The sequence below is a fragment of the Vipera berus genome (assembly GCF_964194415.1).
Source record: "Vipera berus genome assembly, chromosome: 12".
NCBI classification, from domain to species: Eukaryota; Metazoa; Chordata; class Lepidosauria; order Squamata; family Viperidae; genus Vipera; species Vipera berus.
This window is the reverse complement of record NC_138215.1, coordinates 4,664,244-4,683,540: the sequence shown is the minus strand read 5'-3', so window position 1 is coordinate 4,683,540 and position 19,297 is coordinate 4,664,244. Positions and strand designations below refer to the sequence as shown.

Below are 19,297 nucleotides of genomic sequence, written 5' to 3'. Positions count from 1 at the left end.
TAAGGTTTGCCCCATAAGTTATACAAGGAAGCAAGGAAAAAATGTTCTCCACAGCCAGGTCCTGCCCAGAGGGTCACCAGCTACACCAGGCCAATATATGCTCTATGTCCAACCAAGGAGAAATGATTCTTCCTGATGTCTTCACCACTAAAGGTTTTCAAGAAAATGCTGGGTAGCCATTTGTCTAGAATGCTCTAGGTATTTCTGCCCTGAATAGAGGGGTGGACTAGAAGACCTCCTTCCATCCCACAGATTCTCTGATACCATGGCCTTCCCCCCCCCCAAATAGCAGTGCTACTACCACTGCTGGGCAGAGAGACCCCCTGCTTGCCAATTTAGCCCACCCAAACATTCTGGTACAGCTAGTAAAAGGCCTTCAAAGCTCCAAGACCAGTAAATGCAGGAATTCTGTTTAATAAGAAAGAGTATGCTGAGGTTTCAAGACTAATGAGAGGTCTCATTTGTAAAGGCTACCAGGGAACAGTTAATTTACTAGTTGGCTAATGTTCTTCTCCTGAACATCCTTAGAAAAAAAAATCCAAAGAAACCAAACCTTTCATAAATGATATATATTGGATTGTTGCCCAGTAAAGAAATATCAGTTATGAGTAATGTTTCTACCTCCATCATTGTCAGTGTTTTTAATATTCCTGATTACTTATAAAAGCTATGATATTTAAGGTATTTAAGGAAATTCCTCTAGCTTTAACTTTTTTTTTAAAAGGATCCCACAAATATCCTTTTTCTAAATCATTTGATGCAGTTCACCGTAGCTGTGCACAAGTAGCAGACATGACTTGCATTTCTAAGTCTATTCAGATTTTATTTATATATTGATTGATTGGATTTATATATTTATTTTCTATATTATTATATTACTTATGTCCTTCTGTACATTTCAGCAGCTTCAGGCAACTTACAACTTAGTCTTCCCGGCCATGCCTCTTGGAACTGAATTTGAGTGCCTAAACCAGGGGCAGGCAACCTTGGTTCTTTTATTCCGTGCTGGCTCGGGAATTCTGGGAGTTGAAGTCCATGAGTCATAAAAGAGCCAACGTTGCCTAAGGTAAAGGTAAAGGTTCCCCCGCACATGCGTGCTAGTCGTTTCCGACTCTAGGGGCCGGTGATCATCTCCGTTTCAAAGCCGAAGAGCCAGCGCTTGTCCGAGGACGTCTCCGTGGTCATGTGGCCGGCATGACTAGACGCCAAAGGCGCACGGAACGCTGTTACCTTCCCACTGTGGTGGTCCCTGTTTTTCTACTTGCATTTTGAAGTGCTTTCGAACTGCTAGGTTGGCAGAAGCTAGGACGAGTAACAGGAGCTCACTCTGCTACGCGGCACTCGGGATTCGACCCGCCAAACTGCCGATCTTCTGATCAACAAGCTCAGCGTCCTAACCCACTCAGCCACCGCGTCCCTCTAAGGTTGCCTACCCCTGGCCTAAACCCCCCAGTGAATCTGTCTCACTAGAACTGGGGTCTCCCTGCTCCTATTCCATCACCTTACGAACTACTCCCAATTGGCTCTTGGGCTGAGAGGGAGGGACTGGTGCAAAGTCAGCCAATGAGCTTCTGTGAGTGAGGAGGGACTAGAATTTGGATCTCCCTCTTTCTGATCCAGGAACTAGCCATAATAGCTAGTTGAGAGGGAGTAGTTCCCACGAGGGAATCTCTATGGTAGAGGAGATTTTAAGACTTTCTCCTTCTGTAGCTTTATCCTTCACTGGCACTCTGGTTCTTTTTTTTCCCCAAGCCATGTGCAGAAGCTCTCAGGGAGATGATGAAATTGCCAAAGTTGCCTTTAACTATTAGAAGATCCTTAGTCCTTCTCATGGCTCCTTTCTATATCCTTCCCCAGGAGCATAGTGCCATCATTAACCACCTGGCTTCTTATAAGCATTCCTCTGGACCCCATATCTACAGCCCAATGGGCCATTCTGAGAAACCTTCAGAACAAAGCTTACCCAGATAGACTAGACTAGACTAGACTAGACTAGACTAGACTAAGAATAGGAATAGGAATAGGAATAGGAATAGGAATAGGATAGGATTATAGAATAGAATTATAGAATAATGATAGAATAGAATAGAATAGAATAGAATAGAATAGAATAGAATAGAATAGAATAGAATAGAATAGAATAGAATAGAATAGAATAGAATAGAATAGAATACCTTATTGTCACTTTAAATGTACACTAATCAGCATGTATTAAAAGGTAATTTCATTGCATTCAGGTCTCAAAGGGTAACCACCCCCAATATACATTAAAAGATGACCAATCCAGTTGCATTAAGGCAGAGAAGATGACAGCTTCCCTTTGAATTCCTTCTTGGGCTGGTTCATTACCAAAAGATACTCATATTATGAACAATGGACTAAGTCACTTTTTTCAGTGCCGTTGTAACTTTGAACAGTCACTACATGAACTGTTGTAAGTCGAGGACTACCTGTACATTATTCCTTATGGGAAAAATTTGTTTGGTGTGCGTCATTTTTGGTACTCATCGTGCCTACCGGAACCAATTAATGATGAGTACCGCAGTACCACTGTATTCCGTATTCTGTAAGAAATGTGTCCTTTTTCTTTCTTCCTTATGGCTATTTTGGATTCTCCCAGAAAGAGCCTCCACTTGCGATTCTCTTTTCTGCCTCCTCTGCCGTCTCTATCTTAAGCCCATCTGCACAATCACACTGGACGCGGAGAGATGTGTCACGTTGAACTGCAGCCATGACTTCAACCAACCTCCCCAGCTGAACCTGAACCAAGGACACCCCCACAAAAGGTCAGAGCAGCATCTGGGGAGAATGTTCCAGAAGTATTATTCTATTATCCTCATCCTTGTTGGAGGTGCTTGTCAAAATTTCTGATCAATAGTGCAAATAGGAGGTAGTGAATTAATGACTCTTTTTTTTTTCTTCCTTTGGAACCAGGCTGTTCTAGCAGAGTTAACAAGCTTTGTTTCATTATAACAGTGACAGATACACTGTCGCGGTTTGCATAACACACCACAGTTTTATTCTGGGTGCTGCACTAGACTTCTGCTTTAGCAAAATAATGATGATGATGATGATGATGATGATGATGATGATGATGATGATGATAATAATAATAATAATAATAATAATAATAATAATAATAATAATAATAATAGTAATACAAAATAAAGTCACAGAGCCAGCAAATGTACAACTCACTTGCAAATTAAGAAGGTGTTACATGAATTAGGGCTTTTGCAAAAAGAAGGGTTTGAATGCAGTGGAGAACCCTGATTATTTCCACAGGAAACAGCCAAATGGCTGTCCATGAATCAGAGAATTTTACAAATACACACACAGATACACACACACACACACAGACACAAACCTTCCCCCCACCCGGAAAAATAAGGCGATATAGATATAGCACAAGAAGTGAAACTTCAAAATAGCTCCTGCACAGTTCAGAGACCTTAAATAGGTCAGTGCTTCACCGAGGCTGTCACAGAATTGGACTCAGCCCAGGCAAAAGGTGTTTTAGAAGCTTGTGAGGGAGTTACTGGAAAAAGGGATAATTCAGGCTGACAGGGAAAGGAGAAGAATAAGTGTCTCTGTGTGGTTTGCCCAGGATCTTGGCACAGATAGGAGCTAATGAGCACCTGTAACCCCTTTGTCCATCCACGTTGCATTTAGCAATCACAACAAGCACCACTGTTCTGTTTGCAGAAAGAATTCCACCTCCCACCTAGAAAGCAGAATGGATCCCCGAGCGCAGAGCGTGCCAGGCACTTTCTCTGCAGCGGCTCAGCCGCGAGCGAAGTGGCTTGGACACCGAACAATGAATGACTAATAGCAGAGGGATGACATTTTTTAAAAAACGACTTTGCAGAAAAGTATCTAAGAATAAAAGCGTAAGAGAACCACGGCTTTCTTGGAACGATCCTTATCTCAAAATAGAAACCCGGCATTTTAAGGAAGGGATTTATCACAGAGAGTGTCCACTTTGAAGACAGCGCTTCCCTTGTTTCAAACGTAAGCCACACTGTTGCAGAAGGCAGGTTATTTCTTAATTATGGGATGCCGAGGCAACTTTGCTCTTCGACTTACCACTGGAGCAGTCTGGCCCTCCCCATCCTGGTTCGCAGTGGCAGGTATCAGGAGACACACACCGTCCGTGGACACATTCTTCAGTGCAGAGAGCTAGGAACAGAAAGAGATATATGTGTTACCTCAGTGTCACAGGCCAGAAAGGCTGGCATAAGATGTGTATGCTATTATTAAAATTTCCAGCAACCTTGTTTCCTATTTTTTTTAAAAAAATAAATAAATCCAGAATTTAAATTTAAATTTTAGCTGGAAGGCTTAAAATAGAGCCTTGGTGGAGCAATGGGCTAATGCCTCCTTAAGTAACACCAGCTGCCTGCAATTAGTGCAGGTTCGCATCCCACCAGGCTCAAGGTTGACTCAGCCTTCCATCCTTCCGAGGTAGGTAAAAGGAGGACCCAGATTGTTGGGGGCAATTAAGCTGACTTTGTAATAATGCCACTTGGGGGGCCCCAAAAGCCCTAATAAGCAGGCATATACATAGAATGAAGGCTACTGCTAAGCTTGTAAGCCGCCCTGAGTCTTCGGAGAAGGGCGGGATATAAATGGAATTAAAATAAATAAAATAAAAAATAAAATTAAGGAAGCCCCCACCGGCACTTGCACAATATCTGCTCAACAACTTTAACATCCATTCCCAATGGAAAGCCAAATGGATCACTGAAGGTGCAGACCTAGGAAGACATATAAATGACCCCACACAAAAAAAGGTGTCAGGGATTGAACTACCATGTCAGCAACAGACAATTCTGAATAGGATTTGCAGCTCACATGGCGCCTGCCAGGACTCTCTGTATAAATGGGGCACGGTCTCCTCCCCTTGGTGCGACTGTGAGGTCCCACATCAAACTGTAGATCACATAGTGACCAGCTGAAAGCTGAGGGCAGATGCCAGTCCAGTATCTGATTTTTTTAAATATAAACCACTGTTTCTCAACCGTGGCATTTGGAAGATTTGTGGGCTTCAACAGCATAGCTGGCTGGGGAATTCTGGGAGCTGAAGTCCACACATCTTCAAATTGTGAGGTTGAGAAATACCGATACAGACAATGCTGTGCTTCAGTGATTAGATGGCCTAGATCAGGGCTCCTCAACCTTGGCAACTTTAAGACTTGTGGACTTCAACTCCCAGAATTCCTCAGCCAGCCACAAGTCTGAAAGTTGCCAAAGTTGGAGACCCCTGGCCTAGATGTTGGTGTTTGAACATAGATCTTTTTTTAACATTTCTATTTTATTGTGCTTCATTGATCCAGGTGAAATGTGATAGATATATTGCAAGTGCACGTATGATGGGCCATGTGCAAAATAAATAAATTCCCAGAAAAAATATATAAAAAACATGCAAACATGGCTTGATCTGACATGTAGAATATTCTGAGCAAGACCCTTGGGACCTTTGAAATTAAAATTTTGTTCAGACTTGCCTGCCAGTCCTTGGAGAGCCACCTCCAGCACACCCCTCAAAGGCTAAGTGTGGCTGCCAGCCTGGAAAAAGGCGGTGGGCTGGCAAAGTCTTACACTTAGGCAGGAAAAGCCAAAGGAACAAATACAGATCGGGCAAGACTTGGCTTGGAGGCAGTAACTGTGAGAGGGACCTTGAAGTCCTCGTGGACGATCACTTAACTACAGTATGAGCCAGCCATGCGCAGCAGCTGCCCAAAAAGCTAATACAATCCTGAGTTGTATAAAAGAGGCATAGAATCAAGATCAAGCGAGGTATTAATTCCGCTTTATAAAACCCTAGTAAAATCACACCTGGAATATTGCAGCCAATTTTGGTCACCATATCACAAAAAAAAAAAGATGTTGAGAGTCTGGAAAAAAATTCAGAGAAGAGCAACTAAGATGATCAAAGGCCTGGAGACTAAAACATATGAAGAATGGCTGCAGGACTTGGGTTTGACTAGTCTAAAGAAAAGAAGAAATAGGGGAGACATGATAGCAGTATTCCAGCATTTGAGGGGCTGCCACAGAGAAGAGGGGGCCAGGTTGTTCACCAGAGCACCAGAGGGAAGGATGAGAAAAACAATGGTTGGAAGCTGATCAAAGAGACAAGCAACTTGGAATTAAGGAGAAACTTCCTGACAGTGAGGACAATCAACTGGTTCTGCCGAAGTGGCTGAATCCCACTACTGTACCAGGGACCGGATGCATCAAATTGCCAGCCCACGGACCGGATGCATCATGGCAAAACTGCACCCACCCCATTGCCGGCAATGGAAAAAAAGTCGTGATATGTCACGACACGTCACATGATGCTGTGAATTTGACACCCCTGACCTATACTATACCCGTGCGTCTGGTTTTTCTTGCCTAAATGAAGAACCTTACTTTTTTCACCATTTTCTTTATCTATTCATCCATCATCTAATCCTTGCCTAGAAGTTCTTTTAATTGGTTTCATCTATCGGAATCATGACATATTGTCTCTCCTTCTATTCTATTCTGTTCTGTTCTGTTCTGTTTGTCTATTATCTTTTCTATTAATCTATCTCTTAATTTACAACCATTTAGTGACTGTTTGAAGTTACAACAGCACTGAAAAAGTCACTTATTTTTCACACGACCGTGGCAGCATCCCCGTGGTCACGTGATCAGAATCCAGATGCTAGGCAACTGGTTCTTATTGATGACAGTTGCACCATCCTGGGATCATGTGATCCCCTTTTGTGACCTTTTGACAAGCAAAGTCAATGGTGAAGCCAGATTCACTTAACAACCGTGTTACTAATTTAGCAACTGCAGTGATTCACTTAACAAGTGTGACAAGAAAGGTCATCAAATGGGACTAAATTGACTTAACGTCTATCTTGTTTAGCAATGGAAATTTTGGATTTAATTATGGCCATAAGTCATGGGCTACCTGCATAGCCCCCATAACCCATCTCTGAACACCACTCTGGCTGGTTGACACCAGGAGTGGAAAAAACACAAAACAGAAACTAGAAACCCACCACCTCAATTATCCTCTCTGGATGCCCCAGCCACCATCCACAGGCCCCCATCACACGCCCTCGGACCTGAATCAAAGCCAGGTTTTGATGGCCTTCCAAAAGGGTAGAAGGGATGGGGGGGGGAGAGTCTGCTGGATCACTGGTGTCTGTGTACAGTATGCGTGTTTGTGCGTGTCTGTTTGTGTGTGTTCTACAGGGTAAGGGCAGCTATGGAGAAGGTCTACATCCAAGATCCACTAGATGGCAAAATTTCAGGGAAAGGGGTCTGGAGCATGCCCACCCTATTCAATCTAGTGGGGGGACAGACAAATTTATTTTGTTTGTTTATACTTATTTAATGTTTATTCTACCCACCTCCCCCTACAGGGACTCCAGATACCCTCAGGGACAGGTGGTCCCACAAATAACCTGGTCCTCTATCATAGAGGGCATTAAGAACAATAACTAGGTAAAGGTAAAGGTTTCCCCGCATATGCGTGCTAGTCGTTTCCAACTCTAGGGGCCGGTGCTCATCTCCGTTTCAAAGCCGAAGAGCCAGCGCTTGTCCGAGGATGTCTCCGTGGTCATGTGGCCGGCATGACTAGATGCCAAAGGCGCACGGAACGCTGTTACCTTCCCACCGTAGTGGTCCCTATTTTTCTACTTGCATTTTTACGTGCTTTCGAACTGCTAGGTTGGCAGAAGCTGGGACGAGTAACAGGTGCTCACTCTGTTACGCGGCACTCGGGATTCGACCCGCCAAACTGCCGACCATCTGATCGACAAGCTCAGCGTCCTAACCCATTGAGCCACCGCGTCCCTAAGAGCAATAACTAGCTCCTTGAATTGTTTCCTGGAAGGAAATTGCGAGCTTGTACAGGTGTAACATGGCTGAACTTAAGGTTGCCTGATTACAGTTTAGCACAGTGTTTCTCAACCTTGGCAACTTTAAGAGGGATGGACTTCAAATCCCAGGCTGTGGAATTCTGGAAGTCGAAGTCCAACCCTCTTAACATTGCCAAAGTTGAGAAACACTTGGTATAGCGTGTTGCTGATATAAGCCCAGTGGCGAAATCAAAGAGAAAACTGTGCAGAACCAGAAAGATGGTTGTTCATTTGAAAAAATTATATGCCACCCACTCCTCCTCGGGCTCTGGGCAGCCTACAAATATTCATATACAATAAAAATCATTAAAAACCCAGCTTTAAAAAATCTATGCTGCTTTGATTGATGACTGCCTCCCAGCCAAGCTAAGTCAAGCACAACTCACGAAATTAGCAAGTTGCAAGAACGGCTTCAGAAAAATGGCACCAGAAAGGAGGAAAATTTTGTTCCGATTGGGACAGAGGAAGTAAATCCTTGGCCTTTTCCTGCAATCTCCCTCTAGGTTCATGGTCCCAGAGCTTCCAATTCAAATTTTAGGAGGGGTGGTCTTTGACATCATGATGATTATGGAGGAAGGATTAAAGCTTATGCACTTAAGACGGATGCAGTTCTAGGCTGCATCAACAGAGGAATGAAATCAAGATCACGTGAAGTATCAGTAATCGTTTTACAAAACCTTGGTAAGACCACACTTGGAATACTGCATCCAATTTTGGTCGCCACAATAGAAAGAAGACGTTGAGACTCTGAAAAGACTGCAGAAAAGAGCAGCAAACGTGATTAGGGGACTGGAGGCTAAAACATATGAAGAACGGTTGTGGGAACTCAGAATGTCTAGTCTAACCAAAAGAAGGTCTAGGGGTAACATGGTAGCATCTTTCATTATTTGAGGGGCTGTCACTAAAAAAGGTTGGCCTACTCCAAAGAAACTGAGGGCAAGGCAAGAAGCAATGGATAGAAACTTATCAAAGAGAGACCCAAGCTATGATTAAGGAGAAATTTCCTGACAGTAAGAATCAAAAAAGGGACACGGTGGCTCAGTGGGTTAGGACGCTGAGCTTGTTGATCAGAAGGTAAGCAGTTTGGCGGGTCGAATCCCGAGTGCCACGTAGCAGAGTGAGCGCCTCTTACTCGTCCCAGCTTCTGCCAACCTAGCAGTTCGAAAGCACGTCAAAATGCAAGTAGAAAAATAGGGACCACTGCGGTGGGAAGGTAACAGCATTCTGTGCGCCTTTGGCGTCTAGTCAGGCCGGCCACATGACCACGGAGACGTCCTCGGACAAGCGCTGGCTCTTCGGCTTTGAAACGGAGATGAGCACCGGCCCCTAGAGTCGGAAATGACTAGCACGCATGTGCGGGGGAACCTTTACCTTTAAGAATCATTAAATCAGAGAAGTTGTGGGTGGTCCATCACTAGAGACCTTCAAGAAAAGATTGGACAGCCATTTGTCCAGGATGATCTCCTGCCTGATCAGGGACTTGGACTAGAAGACCTCCAAGGTCCCTTCCCAAACTTTTATTCTATATTCTACATTCATCTATCAGGAGCCCAATCTGAATGAACAGCTATTTTGGTTTGAAAAAGTTACTCTTTTCATGTCTGCTTTGATGACCAGACAAGAAAGAAAACTGTAGTGGTAAACTGGAGAGCAGACAATTGTTGAGGGCCAAATTTGAAAAGGCTGACAAAATATTCATTTCTTTGGTGTTCCCTTCCCCCTTTCCTAATGGAAGACGGAGGAAATGCAAATTCAAATAAGTGAGAAAACACAGTTATCCCGTGTGTATATTTAATGGCTAGAATATGCCAGATGACAGCAGCTTGAATTCTGCTGTCAAATCCCCTGTTGTCTGTAACTCTTTTAAGTATTTAATTACTGCTTTTTCCCCCCTGGGCATTTGAGAAAGTTCCCTGGCCTCTGTAATCCTAAAGATCTCTTGCGGGCACTCGAGGGTTATGAGAATAAAAGGATCATATCCCTGTTAATGCACACGCAGACACGAAGCAGGAAGAAGATAAATCAGAACTTAAATTTCCAAGAAGTTATACCTCTGTGCAGTTGACCTTGGTTGGATTAATTGCACTGTTCAATTGACCTCTATTTCCCTATCAGTAAAACAGTTATTTCCCCCATTTTTCTGGAAGGGAATGAGCTACAGAACAAGAGACAACTCAAAGGACATATTCCTTATTCAACCGATTAAACGAAGCCATCGGAGGCTTGATAGATCAGCTCTAGCTTGTCCGTAAAATTGTCAATATCAGCAATTCCATTCCAGGTCAATTTTTCTGTTAACACACATTTCTAGGTCCATCCACGAAGGAAGGGAGAGCGCCTGTCCTGCTGTAAGCTTTCCTTTAATTAATTTTTCATTCTATTAGCATTCCACCTAATAGGATACACAGCTCCCCAAGGCCCTTCTCCTAATGTGCTTTCGCAAACGATCTCACCAGTTAATGGAACCATAAAAATTACTCGCATCGAAACGGCTCAACCAAAAACGAAGGCCCGTCTTTCTTTACTCTCAGCCCCTGCCCTGCTCTGCAAGCCCTCCACCGTCTCCCCCACCCCGGAGGAGTAAATAAAACTCTCTCCCACGTGCAGGCAAAGCGCTGTGGCGTTGCCTAGCAAAACGGCCCTTGGAGAACCCTTCAGCTTTCCCTGCTCGCTCCACGCTCACCACGCATGGGAGCGCGTCTCCTGAACAACCCCAAACCTTGTTGATTAGGGTATTATTAGCATCCTTGGCATGAGGAGTTGGTTGGAGCTGGATAATAAAAGGGCTTACATCAAACTGCTGCCAAAATGCCAAGAGGGAACCAGATGCTTTTCCCGGGGACGTTGGGCTGCATTCAAGGCCATGTTGGCCCCTCGTTCCTCCATGTGGAATTTAAAGGAGGTGGGGGAATATCAAGGGACGGGGTCCTTCAATGCTTATTTTTTTGTTCCCTCTGCTATAAGTGCAACAGACATTCTCCTAGTGGAAGACTCTACTGGAGTTAATCCAATGTATGACTACTAATCCAGTCCTAACTAGGCTAGGCTACATAACTAATCTAATGTATGACTCCTGGGAAAAAATCATCCTAGAAGTTCTTAGGATGGGACATCTATTTGTCCAAAATGGTACAGGTAATCCTTGATTTAAAATAGTCAATTTAGTGCAGCAGTTCCCAACCTTTTCTGTACCCCCCACCCCTAGAAGGCTTCTGAAATATTCTCGCACCCCTTACAAAAGTTCAAAATAACGGCAAGGAATTATGCATATTCACTATAATTTTGAAAACCCAGGTTTTTGCACCCCCTGGAATATTGTCTTGCACCCCCAGGGGGTACGAGCACCCCTGGTTGGGAACCCCAAAGTTACAATGGCACTGAAAATAGTGACTTATGACCATTTTCACACTTATGACAATTGCAGCATCCCCACGATCACATGATCAAAATTTGGATGCTCGGCAACTGACTCATATTTATGACTGTTGCAACATCCCAAGGGTCATGTGATCACCTTTTGGGACCTTCTGACAAGCAAAGTCCATGGGGAAGCCAGATTCACTTAACAACCAGGTTACTAACTTATCAACTCCAGTGATTCACTTAATAATGGTGGCAAGAAAGGTCGTAAAATGGGGCACAATTCACTTAGCAACCATTTTGCTTAGCAAGAGAAATGTTGGGCTCAGTTGTGGACTATCTGTATAGGACCTCCTGCTCGACCAGGGGGCTAGACTAGAAGACCTCAAGGTCCCTTCCGGCTCTATTATGCTGATGTTCTAATCAGGCTCCACCCTTTCTACCGCGGCCCCTCGCAGCCCATCAGAGATTTTCCAGCCCCAAAGACCATTAAAGCAGCTACTTAAAATAAAACCGGTTCTGCAGGATTGCATGGAGGTCTCCAAACGGAGGACAGCCAACTGTAATTATTATTAACTGCTGCTTATTACGAGGATAGAAATTAGCTATTAAGCATATGCTTGGTACACCTTCTGCAAATTAGCAGCCTCCATGCAGAGTGGGCTATAATTTCCAGCGTCCTCGGCTGGCAGGCCTCGCTGGGAATTCCAAGAGTGATTGTCCAATGCTACAGGAGGCCATCCAACTGCAGAAGGCTGAGCTGGTGCAGATGGCTGATAGAATTTTAAAGGGCTTCCGATGCTGACTGTAATGAGAGCTGAAATCCATTCCAAATGCTGGCAGATTTCCCACCCACCCCCCATGGGAGGGTGGTGTTTCTTTTTTTGCTCCAAAGTGATACATTGCTCAGTCTTCTTATTTATATTTCCATTCTATCTCTCCTCATGAAAGTTTGAGACAGTTTAGAGATCTTGGGGGTGGGGGTGGGGGTGGGGTGCAGTCCCTTTATTTTATCACCATAGGAGCAACTGTGCATAGATTGAGCTGAGAACCCTACTTTGGGGAGTTTCCAGGATGAATGTATCTAGTGCCAGGTCAACACCTTAAATGCTTTACTGTAATGGCTAGAAGGAATTACCTTGAGGAACAGGAGGGAGAGCGACAAGTAAGACACCAGTGAAATAAAAGAAATTTGAGTCTGGGCCAGATCTGTAATCTGAGAAAGCAGTAAGGCAAGATCCTTTGGTTCTCATGAAGATAAAGGGAGGAAGAGGGGAAGTACATTCAAAATTGTAAGATTCCATTGCTTAACCCAGGGCTTTTCAACCGGTGGTACGGGTACAACTTGTGGTACATTGGCACCTGGCAGGTGGTACGCGACCATCCTAGGAAAGTGGTAGCGGAGGAGGAGAATGAGCTGAACCGGTGGCAGCACCGCACAAGCCTGAGCGAGAGACGGCTGGAGCTGCAGGGCTGTCAGGACTCAGCGGAAGCACCAGGATCAGCGCTAGGCTCCAGCTGGAGCTCGGCACTGATCCTGGTGCTTCTGCTGAGCCCAGAAGAAGCGCTGATCAGCTGGAATGTTGCAGCATCTTGTGATTTACATTCAGATGCTTGGCAACTGATTCATATTTATGACAGTCAGAGTGTCCCAGAATCATGTGAAGTGACCAAAACCTGCTGCAACCACCCAGCAGATGGGGGGAATAAAAACCAAACAACCCCCCCCCCCCGCTGCCAATCCTCAGCAGAAATGCTCACAACAATGAAAACCTCGGACAGGAGAAAGAGCACCGCAAGGTGGAAGGCAGGTGTCTTGCTCGGCTATGGCTTGGGGGGCACTTTTTTCAGTGCCATTGTAACTTCAAACAGTCATTAAGCGAACTGTTGTAAGTCGAGGACTACCTGTACTTCATCACTTTTTTCCTTTTTTTGGTCATCACGTTTTTGACACCTTGCTAGGCGACTGGTGGTACTCAGATGTTGCCATATGCTAAAAGTGGTACAATGGGTGAAAAGGTTGAAAAGCCCTGGCTTAACCTTCTATTAAAAGTAGTATTAGCATGTCTGTGGAGAATCTCAGTCATCCAGGTTATAATTGTACCAAAGGTGCTTTTCCAAACAGCAACTGAGCAGGGGTTTTTTTTCCTTGAGGAAAAAGAAAAAAATGTTTCGCTTCTCATCCAACCACTTTTATCAGTCTGATAAAACTTCTCAGACAAGAAGCTAAATGTCTTCTTTTTCTTCCTCAAATAAAAAAAAACAGTCCCGTTGCCTTTTTGAAAAAGCACCTTTGAGATAGTAAAGGTAAAGGTTCCCCCGCACATACGTGCTAGTCGTTTCCAACTCTAGGGGCCGGTGCTCATCTCCATTTCAAAGCCGAAGAGCCAGCGCTTGTCCGAGGACGTCTCCGTGGTCATGTGGCCGGCATGACTAGACTCCAAAGGCGCACGGAACGCTGTTACCTTCCCACCGGAGTGGTCCCTATTTTTCTACTTGCATTTTTACGTGTTTTCGAACTGCTAGGTTGGCAGAAGCTGGGACGAGTAACAGCCGCTCACTCTGCTACGCGGCACTCGGGATTCAACCCGCCAAACTGCCGACCTTCTGATCGACAAGCTCAGCGTCCTAACTCCTTGAGCCACCGCGTCCCTGAGATAGTATTAGCAGGCATTTCCTACCTCAGGAATTCTGAGAGTGGAAGTCCGCAGGTCATAAAGTTGCCGTAATGGCCCACTCCCATCCTACACTGTGTAAGAGGCAAGGACACAATCTTTGTCAGAACCCTGGAGAGCTCCCGCAGGAGAAGCAGGAACAAGCTGAAGAAGCTTCTTGGATGAGAAGCGAAACGTGTTCAAAGAAGAACGAGAAAGTCCAGTGGCCTCGTGAGAAAAAGCATCTTTAGAAACTAGATTGCTTCAGCACCATCAGTGGTCAAGGAAGACCAAAAATGGCACTGTCTTTGCTTGCAGATGAAATAATTTCCAGAACGGTTCCCATAGCTGTCCTGGAAGAGAAAACCCCACACGAAACCCAATACTGCCTCTCTGATTGGGGGGGGGGGGGAGAGAGAAGACACAGGAACTACAACTTAGGCTCTTATGTAGTAGCAGTTCTACAGGAACATTCGCCACCAATGGATCGTCCCTCTTTTATTTAAATTTCCAGGGCAGTCTTATAGCTTCAATCTGCACTTCAATCTGTTAAATAATCAAGATAAATCTATTTCTTTAAAAGTAGCTCCATTTTTCTACTTTATGTGAAAGCTTTACCCACAAATGGGTGCTAATAGTTCTTGCTGTTAGGGGCCCGCTTTGTGTTGTCCATTTTATTGATTGTGTTTTTATAGGTCAATGGCCGAGATAAAGTTCTGTCTGTCTATCCATCCAGAATGGCTGTTTCCAAGACCGTGCAGGACTCAGCTGCTACTTCGGAGCTGCTCAATAACAGCAGGGGTTTTGAGGGGCTGCCACAAAAAAGAGGGAGTCAGCCTATTCCCCAAAGCACCAGAAGGCAGGAAAAGAAGCAACGGATGGAAACTCATCAAGGAGAGAAGCAACCTGGAACTAAGGAGGAATTTCCTGACAGTGAGAACAATTAACCAGTGGAACAACCTGCCACCAGAAGCTGTAGATGCTCCAACACTGGAATTTTTAAAAAAGAGATTGGACAATAATATGTCTAAGATGGAGTAGGGTTTACTGCCTGGGCAGGGGGTTCGACTAGAAGACCTCCAGGGTCCCTTCAAACCCTGTTATTCTGTTAACAGTAGACTTATACCAAAAACTCTGAAGCTGCCATGGGAGATGCTTAAGGACTTTGCCAGCATTGTTTTTTATTATTATTATTATATTTGTATACCGCCCTTCTCCCGAAGGACTCAGGGCGGTGAACAGGGCAATACATGTTAAAAAACAAGAATACAAAAGTTAAAAAAGATTAAACAAGATGCCCAAAAACTATAACAATAAGTTAAGTTAAAATACATAAAAAACAATAAAACCCAAACCCATCACCCATCAGGCCAGGCCGGCTTGTTCGAACAGGTAAGTTTTTAGATCGCGCCGGAAGGAGCGAAGGTCGGGCGCCATCCGGAGCTCAACCGGAAGACGGTTCCACAGATCCGGCGCGCCCACAGAGAATGCCCTCCCCCTGGGGGCCACCAGTTGGCATTCTTTGACCGGTGGCACCCTGAGGAGGCCCTCTCTGTGGGAGCGCACTGGGCGGAGGGAAGTTGATGCCGGCCGCAGGTGCTCCCTGAGGTATTCCGGACCCATGCCATGAAGGGCTTTGTAGGTCATTACCAGCACCTTGAATCTCACCCGGAAGACAACTGGGAGCCAATGCAGCTCGCGGAGCAGGGGTGTAACATGGGAGTATCGGGAGACTCCCAACACAACTCTCGCGGCTGCATTCTGTACCAGTTGGAGCCTCCAAGTGGTCCTCAAGGGCAGCCCCATGTAGAGAGCGTTGCAGTAGTACAAGCGAGAGGTCATGAGCGCGTGAGTGACCGTACGCAAGGCATCTCGGTCTAGATAGGACCGCAACTGGCGCACCAGGCGAACCTGGGCGAAGGCCCCCCTAGTCACATTTACTATATGGTCTTCTAAAGAAAGCTGTGAATCTAGGAGGACTCCCAAGTTGCGAGCCCTATCTACGGGGGGTAATAACTCACCCCCCATAGAAAGAGATGGAATATTCTGAATATCCCGAGATGCCAGTACGCACAGCCACTCAGTCTTGTCAGGGTTGAGTCGAAGCCTGTTCCTCCCCATCCAGACCCGGACCGCCTCCAGGCAACGGGACATCACGTCGAGGGCATCACTGGGGTGGTTTGGGGTCGAAATGAAAAGCTGGGTATCATCCGCATACTGATGATACCCAACTCCAAAACCACGAATGATCTCACCCAGCGGCTTCATATAGATGTTGAACAGGAGAGGCGAGAGGACCGACCCCTGAGGAACTCCACAAGCGAGAGGCCTCGAGGTCGACCTCTGTCCCCCTGCCAACACCGACTGCGAACGTCCCAGGAGATAGGAGGAGAACCACTGAAGAACCGTGCCTCCCACTCCCAATCCCCTGAGACGCCGCAGCAGGATACCATGGTCGATGGTATCAAAAGCTGCTGAGAGGTCTAATAGGACTAGGACAGAGGAATATCCCCTGTCCCGAGCCCTCCAGAGATCATTCACCAGAGAGACCAATGCCGGCTCCGTGCTGTACCCGGGCCTGAAGCCCGATTGGTACGGGTCTAGATAAGTGATTGGAGTGATTGTAGCTAATTGAAATCTGAGCTCTTGTTGGGTTCCTGACCTCAGAAGTGTAACAGAACTTCTAAAAAGTCCACTAGCCTCCATCACACACAGAGGAGAATTATGTGCATGGCCACTATTCTGCAAAAATGGAAGTGAGATGTATAAACCTGATGGGAATATTTGTAGGCAGTTCTGTCTGTCGCCAGAGAAGGAGGAGGAAGAGGAGGAGCTTTGCAATGCATTCTTATTAAAAATAACATTTTTCCTCTTCAGCATCCAGGCAAAAACCAGGGCAAAAACCACAGAGGCTCAATCAATCTTACTAAATCAATAATATTAATGCTGCAATATTTCCCTGTATTATTCCCAGCTTTTACTATGCGCCAGTAGACGGCCAACTTACCAACCCCACAACTCCAGACTGCCATTAGTCTTCTCAGAAAGGAATTACAAATCTCTTAGAATTGAGTAATGATGTTCAAATATCAGCTGAATCAGCGCAGGACGTGACCCATGAATTTGTATTCTGGGAGTTAGTTCAACTGGCTTTCTTTCCTGCCACTCCTTTAGACTTCCTAGGAAAATTTTTCCAATCATTACACTTTCTGAAGGAAGAAAGGTTTACATTGTCCTGTGCATAAATTCAGTCTGGGTTTGCAACACCTTGCCGACGTTTAGTCTCACAGTTCAATGAAAAGAAGGATTAGGGGCAGAGGTGGGATTCAGATATGTGAACAACCAGTTCTCTGTCTGGATGCCACTTCCAGAAGTCCATTCTGGGCCTGGGCAACAAAAAATTAGCTACTGGTTCTGCCGAAGTGGTGTGAACCGGCTGAATCCCACTACTGATTAGGGGTGACATGGCAGTAGTCTTCCAGTATTTGAGGGGCTGCCACAAAGAAGAGGAGGGATCAACCCATTCTCCAAAGCACCTGAAGGCAGGACAAGAAGCAACGGATGGAAACTAATCAAGGAGAGAAGCAACCTAGAACTAATTTCGTAACCATCAGTACAATTAATCAGTGGAACAACTTGCCTCCAGAAGTTGTGAATGTTCCAACACTGGAAATTAAGAAGAGAGTGGACAACCGTTTGTCTGAAATGGTATAGGGTTTCCAGTCTGAGCAGGGGTTGGACTAGAAGATCTCCAAGGTCCCTTCCAACCCTGTTATTCTGTTATCCTTGCCACGCTGTGCAAGAAAACTAGACATCCAAATGAAGACAATATCTGTAGCTCAGGGTTGAACTGTGGAATGTCTGCAAGCAGACAACCAAGCACAGAGCGCACCAAGGACTCCACTCCGTGCTGGGTTTTTTGCTTGCAGACATTGTGTGATCCAAATAGGCAACGCCATCAATGCTCCATCATCATCACCACCACCATAATCAGGGCACTGTTGATGTTATCTATTGTGGTCATGAAACAGAGCTCCATCACTGGAGGTTTTCAAAAATAAACTGGACAACCATCTCACAGGGATGGTATAAAGCCTCCTGTCTTGAGCAGAGGGTTGGACTAGAAGACCTCCAAGGTCCCTTCCAGCCCTATGATTCTCTATTCTCTATTCTATGCAAGCAGACAACCAAACTCCGAGAACACCAAGGACCACAACTTCAAATCTATTTTTTAAAAAATTGGCCATATCTGGATTTCAATTAAAAATATGTCTTTCAATCACAGCTATACTCTCTAGTCTTCCACCAAGCCAAAGTTCAACATCCATTTCTCCATCCAGATATTGCCCATTATGCTCAGGGTTGCTTGATAATGAGGGTCCCGTTTTTATGATTATTTTTAGCAGCCGGAGGATGCAATAAGTAAAACCACACTGTCGAGGTTTTGTGAAAGTCGTTGTCCAAGCTTCTTCTTTGCTTGTGGCCCACCCTGCCTCTGCGACCCGTATTTTGGAAGCAGCTGACTTTCTTTCGTTTCCTTGTGGAAATTAGTAGGAAATGCATTTCCCATAACAGTAGTCCTCAACTTGCAGCAGTTCATTTAGTGACTGTTCAAAGTAACAACAGCAGTGGAAAAAATAACTTATGACCATCTTTCATTACTTACAATCGTTGCAGCATCCCCAAGGTTGTGTGATCAAAATTCAGAGGCTTGGCAAATGGCTCCTATTTATGACGGCCGCAGTATCCCAGGGTCACGTGATCGCCTTTTGCGACCTTCTGACCAGCAACGTCAATGGGGAAGCCAGATTCACTTATCAGCCATGTTCCTCACTTAACAACTGCAGCGGTTCGCTTAACAGCTGTGGTAAGAAAGGCCGTAAAATAGGGCAAAATTCATTTAACAACTGTCTCACTTACCAACAGAAATTTGGGGCTCCACTGTGGTCGTACGTTGAGGTCTGCCTGTATTTGGCAGTGCGGTTCCACTGAGTTGGGGGTGGCATAATATTCCAAACAGTCTACGTTTGTTCACACCTTGCAGCAATTAGCCAAGGATTCAGACCTGGAGGTTTATAACTTGACAAGGAACTGATATCAGTCACCAAATGTGGGACTGTCTGCTTGGAATATTGAACTTCTACACACAACGTGCTTTGGCTTTGCACAACATACCAGTGTTTAAACATGTTGTGGGGAGATCAGGCCGTCACTTTAACCCACAATACGACTCACGTTGGCACAGTGTGTTACGTAAACATGGCAGCTCTGAATTTCTATATGTGGAGTTAGAATGTCTTGCAAGCTCACACCCCAAAAACCCAAAGGACATGCAGAGTTACATCTGAGCTGTTTCCTTTATTGCTCCTCACAGAATATTGC

At 45.1% G+C, this 19,297-nt stretch overlaps 1 protein-coding gene across 1 annotated transcript in view; it reads right to left on the bottom strand.

Moving 5' to 3' along the window:
- Window positions 1-19,297, bottom strand: part of MEGF11 (multiple EGF like domains 11) — a gene marked incomplete at its 3' end in the record, with an annotated part of 413,211 nt that overhangs the window by 352,006 nt on the left and 41,908 nt on the right. Inside the window, 1 exon segment of the mRNA XM_081337571.1 lies at window positions 4,087-4,179. Within this exon segment, the coding sequence (XP_081193697.1) occupies window positions 4,087-4,179 (93 nt within the window).